Here is a 10,925-nt window from a genome sequence, read left to right as displayed (position 1 = left end):
CGTGGGTGAACCGTGCTTCTACACCTGCATTGCTTGCTGTTTGGGGTTTTAGGCTGGGTTTCTGTACAACACTTTGAGATATCAGCTGATGTACGAAGGGCTATATAAATACATTTGATTTGAATTTGATTTGAGTACAGGAGGGGAATAAGCACGCACCCTTAAGGGGCCCCAGTGTTGAGGATCAGCGTGGCAGATGTGTTGTTGCTTACCCTTACCACCTGGCGGCTGCCCATTAGGAAGTCCAGGATCCAGTTGCAGAGGGAGGTGTTTAGTCCCAGGGTCCTTAGCTTAGTGATGAGCTCTGTGGGTACTATGGTGTTGAACACTGAGCTGTAGTCAATGAACAGCATTCTAACATAGGTGATCCTTTTGTCCAGGTGAGAAAGGGCAGTGTGCAGTACGATTGAGATTGTGTCATCTGTGTATCTGTTGGAGCAGTATGTGAATTGGAGTGGGTCTAGGGTGTCTGGCATGATGGTGTTGATGTGAGTCATGACCAGCCTTTCACAGCACTTCATGGCTACCAACGTGTGTGCTAAGGGGAGGTAATCATTTGGGCAGGTTACCTTTGCTTTCTTGGGCACAGGGACTACAGTGGTATGTTTGAAACATGTAAACTCAATAAAAAAAGAAACAGACCTTTTTCAGGACCCTGTCTTTCAAAGATAATTTAAAAAAATCAAAATAACTTTACAGATCTTTATTGTAAAGGATTTAAAAACACTGTTTCCCATCCTTGTTCAATAAACCATAAACAATTAATGAATATGCACCTGTGGAACGGCCGTTAAGACACTAACAGCTTACAGACAGTAGGCAATTAAGGTCACAGTTATGAAAACTTAGGACACTAAAAAGGCCTTTCTACTGACTCTGAAAAACACCAAAAGAAAGATGCTCAGGGTTCCTGCTCATCTACGTGAATGTGCCTTAGGCATGCTGCAAGGAGGCATGAGGACTGCAGATGTGGCCAGGGCAATGTCCGTACTGTGAGACGCTTAAGACAGCGCTACAGGGACACAGGACGGACAGCTGACCGAGCTGAATCGGTACATCCGAACATCACACCTGCGGGACAGGAACAGGATGGCCACAACAACTGCCCGAGTTACACCAGGAATGCACAATCCCTCCATCAATGCTCAGACTGTCCGCAATAGGCTGAGAGAGGCTGGACTGAGGGCTTGTAGGCCTGTTGTAAGGCAGGTCCTCACCAGACATCACCAGCAACAATGTCGCCTATGGGCACAAACCCACCTTCGCTGGATCAGACAGGACTGGCAAAAAATGCTCTACACTGACGAGTTGCGGTTTTGTCTCACCAGAGGTGATGTTCGGATTTGCGTTTATCATCGAAGGAATGAGCATTACACCGAGGCCTGTACTCTGGAGCAGGATTGATTTGGAGGTGGAGTTTCCATCATGGTCTGGGGCGGTGTGTCACAGCATCACCAGACTGAGCTTGTTGTCTTTGCAGGCATTCTCAACGCTATGGGTTACAGGGAAGACATAGTCCTTCCTCATGTGGTACCCTTCCTGTAGGCTCATCCTGACATGACCCTCCAGCATGACAAGTCCAACAGCCATACTGCTCGTTCTGTGCGTGATTTCCTGCAAGACAAGAATGTCAGTGTTCTGCCATGGCCATCAAAGAGCCCAGATCTCAATCCCATTGAGCACGTCTGGGACCTGTTGGATCGGAGGGTGAGGGCTAGGGTCATTCCCCCCAGAAATGTCCGGAAACTTGCAGGTGCCTTGGCGGAAGAGTGGGGTAACATCTCACAGCAAGAACTGGCAAATGTGGTGCAGTCCATGAGGAGGAGATGCACTGCAGTACTTAATGCAGCTGGTGGCCACACCAGATACTGACTGTTACTTTTGATTTTGACCCCCCCTTTGTTCAGGAACACATTATTCCACTTCTGTTAGTCACATGTCTGTGGAACTCGTTCCGTTTATGTCTCAGTTGTTGAATCTTGTTATGTTCATACAAATATTTACACATGTTAAGTCTGCTGAAAATAAACGCAGTTGACAGTGAGAGGACGTTTCTTTTTTTGCTGAGTTTAATTATGGTCAGATTCTCCAAATGGAGGGCCAGGGAGAGCTTTGCCTGTGTCTCTGTGTGTGGAGTAAAGGTGGTCTAGAGTTTTTCCCCTCTGGTTGCAGATGTGACATGCTGGCAGAAATGAGGTAAAACAGATTTGTTTGCCTGCATTAAAGTCCCCGGCCACTAGGAGCGCCGCTTCTGGATGAGCATTTTCTTGTTCGCTTAGGGCTTTATACAGCTCGTTGCGTGCAGTCTTAGTGCCAGCATCGGTTTGTGGTGGTAAAAAGACGGCTATGAATAATATAGATGACAACTCTCTCTGTAGATAGTGTGGTCTACAGCTTATCATGAGGTACTCTACATCAGGCGAGCAATACCTTGAGACTTCGTTAACATTAGACATCGCCCACCAGCAGTTATTGACAAATAGACACACACCCTCGCTCCTCGTCTTACCTGGAAAAGCCAGCCATCTCTATATTATGTGTCGTCGTTACAGTTTTTAATATCCCGTTGGTAGGATAGTCTTAATCTTACATTGTTCAGTTTGTATTCCAATGATTGTACGTTGGCCAATAATACGGAGGGTAGTGTCTCAAGCATTGTGTAATATTGGCCACAGCTAAATTTCCCAAATAGTTAATTCACCCTTTTGAAAATGTATCTAAGGAATTGATTGTTTTGACAACTTTAAAATAAATAAAAGTACTTTGAGCTTGTGTGAGACTCACCTTGCCGAGGGGAAGGTTAGTAGAGTGCCCCCTGTAGGGCTGTGAATAACATGACAGTCCTCAGTCTCCCAATCCCAAAAGTGGCCAGTATCCAGTCCAGAGCATCACAAATGCACACATCGTGGTGCACACAAGCAACACATATAACAGACAGATTGACACATCAAATTTGATATAAAATGGACATGTGTCCATGGTGCAGGGGAGAGTGGGGTAAGTTTGGCTAAAAGGGTAAGTTGAGCCACCCTTGATTCTAGGAAACCATACACAAAATGAATAATTTGACAAAATGTGGAACACCTGCTCTTTCCATGACATAGACTGACCAGGTGAATCCAGGTGAAAGCTATGGCCTCTTATTGATGCCACCTGTTAAATTCACTTCAATCAGGGTAGATGAGGGGATAGGTTAAAGAAGGATTTTTAAGCCTTGAGACAATTGAGACATGGATTGTGTATGTTTGCCATTCAGCGGGTGAATGGGCAAGACAAAATATTTAAGTGCCTGAGCATGGTAGCAGGTGCAGGGCGCACCGGTTTGAGTGTGTCAAGAACGGCAACGCTGCTGGGTTCTTCACACTCAACGGTTTCCCGTGTGTATCAAGAATGGTCCACCACCCAAAGGACATCCAGGCAACTTGACACAACTGTGGGATGCATTGGAGTCAAATTGTTTTCACGTAATTTGTCAACGTATTGTGATTTGTAATCTATGTGGAAAATACATTGGATTTGAAGAAAGTCATCAACGTAAACTGTTGCTTTGAGGATAACTAATTTCAAACACAGGATTATGTCATGGTGGCAAGTAATTTCAACATAGACAAACCTTGTATAAAATATGTTGGATTCACATCAACCAAAAATAAAAGTTAAAGAATAGGATCAAATCAAATCAAACTGCATTTAAAGTACATTTAAAATGTAGTCATATTCCTCAATTTAGATGTTGGTTGAATATGAGATGTGAATCCAACATATCAATTATTAATTTGCAGACAAACTGGAATTAAAGCCAGGCTCAGTGGCACAGATGGAGCTATCCAATCAGAAGATACATCTCCTTCAAATGTTTATATTTGGTTGCGCTAACCACCAAACACAATTCAGCAGGTCTGTAAAAATCTTCAATTGTTATAATAATCTGCACAAAATCTCAAAGGCATTGATCACTTGCACCATGTACTTTAATGAAATCTACATTTTCTGCAATCCAGGTCATTTGGTTGTGCTATTAGATCAAGAACAGTGATAACACATTCAGTTCTACTTAAATAAACAACATTTTACAATGATTTTCTATTGGAATTTGGTTGTGTTTTTAGATGGTTGAAAGCATAGTGATAACACATTGGGAATTCAACAAACTTTTAGCAGTTGAGGGGTGAAAATAGGTTGGAATCTGATTAATCAACGTTTCTACCTGATATTACCCAATTCTCCACGTTGAAAATATGTGCTGTGCCCAGTACCATGTTTTAATCTGATTAGGCTACTTCAAAAATCTCCTATAGCCTACCTGCGCACATTCGTCCACTCCACTCTAATTTAATTCCTGCATTCAAACTGATGAATTGTAGCAGATCTCTTTCCAAACACCAACAACTGATATTCTGAGATTGTCAAGCCTTCGATACTGGGTACAAGGTAGGAAGGGATGTATTTGATTTTTGTCGAGATTGACATAGTCTATTTGATTTTGGTGTTGTAAACGCAAACCATGATTTTGAAGAGCCCAAAGTCGGTAATCGAGTATGCTATGCTTTGCTTTTTGGTTGTTTGGGGCATTGGCACAGAAATGTGTTGTTGGAAAATGCATAGCATATAATTATATAGCATTTACATTTTGAAAATCTTATTTACCCCTAGCTGATCATCTGCAGCTGGCTCTGATCGTAGTGTAATTAAACAGGCAGAGAGAGAGAGTGAGCTCGTCGGTGGTGGTCGGCGAACCCTCTACCTTAGCGGTGCGTGGCATCAACTGCGCCACAAAAGCATGCTGGTAGTGGTAAAGTCGATATCCACGCTTATAAACACAGGGTCGCTACAGTTATTTGTGGTCGTAAACATTGTATATGGGGAGGTACCTGGAGTTGGACATCCCCCCAGTAATTTTCTACTTGTCCCTTAATGACATGCTAAAGTGAACTTTCACACTTTTCATGATGTTCTTCATACACTTGTATTACCAAACATTACTACGTGACTGTATTTACTTACTACTTGATTACTCCATAGGTTACTCCTTTATAGTTATGCATAGGTAATGTGAAGTGTTTTCCAAACAACGGATGTTATTTGTACTGAAAGTCATGATGCATACGGTGGTTTGTTTCTCTGCTTACCTTGTCTGAGCAAGAGACGGTTTTCATCCTATTCAATGTAATTTCTCTGGACTCCATCTTACAGCTCAGTGAAATAAAAACTCATTGCAAACTCAAACGCAAGCCTGTCTGTCAAACGCAAGTATCTGTCTACATATTTCTCTTTCTATAAATGACCATTCTCTGGCATACTTTCGACTCAACATTTGCCATGAAAGAGGCCCAAGATAACAATCATGACAGGGTTTCAATGTTCAAGAAACTATTTGCGTTCTGTCATACAGCTGCACACCTATCAAAGTCATGAAAAACTTAACTTTGATGACAAGAGTACTATATTTTGTGATTAAAGTGCAAGAGCCCGGAGAGTAACATGTAGCATTTGGGTTTAGACTTTTAATAACAGATCCCCCTACATACAAACTTAATACTGTGATATAATTTGCCACCTCAGGTGTAAGTGTGTGTGTGTATAATGCACACTGAATTTAAGACATGACATGCTATGGTTTGTAAACGGTCAAAAAGAAAAACAAATGGAATGGATTTTCTTCCCCTGGAATAAAATGGTTAGTTCCCATTCTCTTGCAGTATTGAAAAAGGCCTTCAGCGGGTGTACAGTAAATTATTTGATGGTTTTAGTGTCACCTTCTGCCATTTCACATGACTGTTATTAGGGCATTAACACACTAATATAATGGGTAGTCTTCAGTGTACATACCATTATCAACAGTTATCATAACTGGCCAGATCCTAAACACAGTCACTTCTTTACAAATTGTTGTAGTTGGTCCACCACCATTTCCAGTCTGGTGTTTACACCGGTAGCTTTGACTCATGTCAGTCGCATGCCTTTCAGCATACCGAACCTCAAATCCCACACATGAAATTTCATTTCTAGGTAAAACAATGGTTTGATGCAAGACCCACTGATCATTGTCATTTATCCAGGTTGGTAGAATATCATGGATGTCACGAACACAGAATAATCCACAAATAATACAGCCGAGTAGAATCAGTAGCTTAAAATGACATGAAATAAAAGCCATGTCAATTAAAAGGAAAATCACAGGACAAATTGCCTCCAGATTCCTTTTGTGGGCTAAAATGACCAATGTTGAATGTGCAAAATCTTGCAAGAGGCATTACAGGTGTGAGGGGGAATGGAGGCTAATGGAGGCTACACTGCTTGAAAGCGTACGGTGTGTCACTGTGCAGTAATGTTGGGAACAAGTATCATTGGGAGCGGACAGTCTCAGCTGAAGAGTAACAGTAGCAGCCATAGGAAGATTGCTCTCCGTACTGCACAAGGGTGAAGTCTTTGATGCCGGAGACCCTAAATGCGTCCATCTCCATCGACAAACCAGTTTGCTTCAAGAGACACGACAAATCAAGGAACTCTATCACACAAAAACACTATCTTCAGGTCCCTAACTGCAGACATTCAATGTTAACTGTGTCGCTATGTACAATATAGGATTTTCATATAGTAATATTTTATTTTTTTCCACTCGCTTGAGTCAATATTTTGATACTCTTTGTCCTCTGTATTGATAGAGTATTCGTATTATTTACAATATAAATTACTTCAGTCTTGAGATAAGATAAATAAAATACAATTACTTTCGTGTTTGCAGGGTGGAGAGGAGTCGGCCTTCTCTATGCTTCTGGGAAAAGAGGGACGGTCCCAGTTTTTGTTTTGTAGTCTTCCCAAAGAGAAGCGGTGAGAGGCAAGGGAATACATCAGGGGTCAATACTGGGATGATACGGTGCAGATGCTGGCCCCTCTTCAGCCATGATGGGGGTTTGGTGAGGGGTGCAAAGTTCCACTTCCAGCTATACCACCGTGCCACTGGGCGAGTTCCCGTTCTGTGCTGTCAAGTTCTGGATGAGGGGCCAGGCAGCATCAGGGAAGGAGAGAAAGGAAGGAAGAACGTTTAGACTCATGGCAAGTAATCCATAAATACCCTCAGGTCCTTTCTAATAACTTGGAGTATAAACTAGTAAACTAAAAGCTGATAGGACAGCCTAAAGAGCATTATTCATTGATAGATGTTTTGCTACCATAGCGTTACGGACGCTGGGCGCAGGACTCACCACTTTACCCGGCCGTGCCCAGGTGCAGATGAGGCCCTCCTGGCACGCGGTGATGATGCAGTCGTCCATGAACACCAGCACGGTCAGTCTCTCGTGGGCGATCTTCTTACACACCAGGGGCTCCAGCAGGGGCACCTCGTGCATCCGCGGACACAGCGTGGTGCCCAGGACCTTGGCGGCGTCCAGGCGACTGCTGCGTGGCGCTACGTTGATCTTGTCGTTGCTCTTGCTGATGTTTCCCAGGCTATGGTAGCGCTTGTGCTCCTTCTCCCCGCCCACGCCGCTCCCTCCAGACTTGTCTGATTTACGCTCCTGCAGAGAGAGCGTGGCGAAGCGGCCGATACTGAAGGGGGTGGCGTTGCCCCCTCCGCTCCCTCCTCCGCCCTCCGTCGTGCTCTGGCCCTTAGAGACGTTGGCCACGGCGGGGTGGGGGAGGGAGTTGGAGCGCGACAGGGAGCGGGGGAGTGGCAGGGGCATGGGGGGTGGCTGGTGGGGGTTAGTGGTGGGGTGGTGGTGGCCCTCAACCCCTCCTATGACCCCTCCACCTGTAGTGTTGTTGATGGTGCTGCTGACCGAGGGAGGGATGGTGGGGCCGAAGGTGTTGGTGAGGGCACGGGACAGGGGCAGCCTCGGGTACAACACGTCATCTGTCAGGTCCCACAGACAGAACTGGGTGTCCTGGCCCACCGAGCCGAAGCGGTAGGTGACGGAGGGCGAGCCTCCCTTGGAGCTGTGGCGGGAGAGGCGTGACAGCGTGCTGCTCGTGCGCACGCGGCCAAAGTGCAGCGGCCCCTGCTGTAGGTCCTCCTCGCTGCCGCTCAGCTCCATGGGCTCCTCGTCCTCCAGGCTGGTGGTGAAGGGGTCAAAGGCCACCACGTTCACCCAGGACTTGTGGCCATGTCCCCGGGCCACCACGCGGCTCTCTGCGAACGACCATACCGTCACCAGGTCGTCCTCACCGCCTGTGGCCAGGTATTTGCCGTCGGGGCTCCAGGAGACGCACAGCAGGCCGCCGAAGTAGCTCTTCATCACGCCCTGCAGCTCCATGGAGTCAAAGTGGAAGACGCGCAGGCAGCCGTCCTGGCCCACACACGCCACATGCACACCGTCTGGCGAGAAGGCAAACTCGTTGAGGCCTCCATCGCCCACGGCCCAGCGCAGCAGCGGGTTTCGGGGCGTCTTCGTCTTGCAGGAATAGACTGCAAAGCCTTCGCCCTGGCGGAGCAGGGAGTACTGTGGGGCGGCGGTGCCACACGGGTGCTCCACATTGTAGAGGTAGAGGTGGCCACTGGCGTAAGAGGCCAGGAACAGGTTCTCGGACTTGGGCAGCCATTTCAGACAGGTCACCTTGGACTTGTCTATCATCCTCTGAAAGGCAACAGTAAAGTACTTAAATTGTTACTCATAAATTATTTGATATTTATATAAAAATGGCTACATTGGGCCTTTAAAAACATCATTCTCCAAGAAGGCAGGCAGTACTTAAAAAAAAAAGAGCTCTTGAAAAAGTATTTGCATTTTTCCAAATATTCCAATGAAATAAAGCAAATGGCAACACAGATATAGGCTATAGCTCAACCCGCCCTCCCAACACAGACAGACAGACCAGACAGTCAGACAAAGACAGACACAAAGACGCACACATACAGATAAAGACACAGACAAACAGACAAACACACACAGAAACAAAGACACACACACAGAGACAGAAACACACAAACACACAGACAGAAACAAAAGACACACACAGACAGAAACAAAGACACACAAACACACACAGAAACAAAGACACAGACAGACAGACAGACAAATACACACACTAAGACACAGACAGACAGACAGACAGAGACACACCTCCTCATTGAAGAGCTTGCTTGTCTCCTTCTTAATGGGGTCCAGGTATTGAACCTGGCCTGCTGAGAAGCCCACAATGAGGGCCACACTGTCTGCTGTGGCAGAGTACTGATTGAAGTCATGGCAGGTGGGCTGGGTGCCCTTGTAGATACGCTTGTCTATGGGTTTACTGAGGTCCACAGCCTACACAGACAACACCGAGGGGAAGAGAGTTAGGAGCAAGCAGCTTTTAAAATGAACAGGTGAAGGTTTGTTCATCCAACAGAACCTTTTCAAAAATGTTTCCCTGTTTCTGTGTTCTACTTCAGTGTTTGTCCCCTTTGTGAAAGTTCAATTTGGTACATGTTTAAAATACATTTTGAGTATAGAATATTTGAGGAAATAATTGTTGTATATTAAGATCCCCCCATTGAGGCATTTTTGCATTACAAACTACGATTGATTGTTGTGTAAAACCGGATGCAAACATTTGCTATAAAAAAAACGCGCTACTTGCAACATCAATGCAGCTACATTCTTGCAACTGTATTTCTGAAATGTAACATTTTATGTGGTCTACGGACGCCGTCATTGTAAACAAGAATTTGTTCTTAACTGATTTGACTAGTTAAATAAAGGTTAAATAAATGGAAATAAAAATAGCAAACAATAATGAATGCACGACTTGATTGTCTCAAAATAACGTGATCACGATTTTACTGGATATGCTATTTGGATTAAAACTACTAGAGCAAAATAATCTGGGGCATTGCGGCTACTGCCACCCGAGAAAATAGGCGAGTTTACACCAAACTAAAGCAAATTGGCTAACGTTAGTTTATAATACATCTCAGTCGTCTATTCATTACTTGCAACGCCGTTATTCAACTTACCTTCTTGATATTTGTGTAAGTGTAGAAATAAAGCTCTCTTCCGATGTTAAAACACACTCTCTCGGATTCTTCACTCGGGTCCTCCGGTTGAAGCTTCACCATGGAGACCCTGACAGGAGGGAGGAAGCCCGCCGGAGAGGAGTTGGCTGCGGCACTGGAGGAGGAGGCAGCTCCGGGCCCCTGCACCAGACCTAAACCACCACCGGGTATCGAACCCGGTCCACCCCCGGGGCCCACCGTGGTACCTGCGGACAGACCCCGAGGTAGTCCGCCTCGTTGTTGTGAATCCGAGAGGGTCAGCAGTTTGTAAAAACCCTCTCTAGTCCTGAACTGGGATTTAATCTCATTGATATCCTTCAGAGCGCCTCCATCACCGGCCATTTTTAGTAGCCTACTAACAAGCCGCACAGGAAACTGAAATTTTGACCTGGAAATAATTATCGAAACTACAATGAAAATGGGAGCGACGGGCATAGTTAGTGAGCCTGTAGATCCAATAAATTAATGGGTCTTCAAACGCATTTTAAAAGACTGCTATTCAGTGAACAAATTGAGAGACCCTCTTCAAGCGTCATAAATCATTGGTCACGATTATCTAGTTATCGGCAGCCCGGGGCGCGCGCACCCCATCGAATAGTGCGAGTGGTGCTGCAAATTCTTGTGTGTCGGCCACCTGCGCTGCGCAGTCGCTATCCATCTGTAATGAGGAGCTGCAGCTTGGCTACTGATGTGTGGAATGAGGTGATTTAAAGCGTTGGTATTCTTCCCTCTGGCTGACCATCATGAACTAGCAAATAATATTCAACTAGGGTTTTGACTAGGTTTTTCATCAGTTTGCAGCAACCTCCGGATAACATTATCAGGACAACTCACAAATTGAAGGAGGCCTTCAGTGCAGTCTGCGTAGACCTCAGAGAGATGGGAGCTCCATTCAGAATAGTGTGTATGGGCAATTCAACTTTATGGCACTCCAAAAACACTTTAATGCACTGTA

General features: G+C 45.3%; 1 protein-coding gene across 1 annotated transcript; it reads right to left on the bottom strand.

Annotated features, from left to right (window-relative positions):
• Positions 1-5,489: 5,489 nt before the first annotated feature.
• Positions 5,490-10,626, bottom strand: LOC110503711 (WD repeat-containing protein 20). Its single transcript, XM_021582185.3, has 4 exons — positions 9,932-10,626; positions 9,060-9,242; positions 7,206-8,573; positions 5,490-6,992 (listed from the first exon to the last, which is right to left on the bottom strand). Exons 1-4 carry the CDS (start codon positions 10,403-10,405, stop codon positions 6,945-6,947), a joined length of 2,073 nt encoding a protein of 690 aa, XP_021437860.1. The 5' UTR covers positions 10,406-10,626; the 3' UTR covers positions 5,490-6,944.
• Positions 10,627-10,925: the final 299 nt, after the last annotated feature.

This window comes from Oncorhynchus mykiss, chromosome 24 (genome assembly GCF_057628025.1).
Source record: "Oncorhynchus mykiss isolate SJ-2025 chromosome 24, ASM5762802v1, whole genome shotgun sequence".
Taxonomy (NCBI): domain Eukaryota; kingdom Metazoa; phylum Chordata; class Actinopteri; order Salmoniformes; family Salmonidae; genus Oncorhynchus; species Oncorhynchus mykiss.
The sequence above is the reverse complement of the archived record's forward strand: the minus strand, read 5'-3'. Positions and strand labels throughout refer to the sequence as shown.

What these genes read in the sequence shown, in the direction of transcription:
- LOC110503711 (XM_021582185.3), bottom strand. Translation starts at nt 10,405, where the DNA reads ATGCCCGTCGCTCCCATTTTCATTGTAGTTTCGATAATTATTTCCAGG. An exon ending in CTTACACAAATATCAAGAAG is followed by an intron (nt 9,243 to 9,931) that starts GTAAGTTGAATA and finishes TTGTCTGTGTAG; the next exon opens with GCTGTGGACCTCAGTAAACC. An exon ending in GGGCACGGCCGGGTAAAGTG is followed by an intron (nt 6,993 to 7,205) that starts GTGAGTCCTGCG and finishes CCCCTCATCCAG; the next exon opens with AACTTGACAGCACAGAACGG.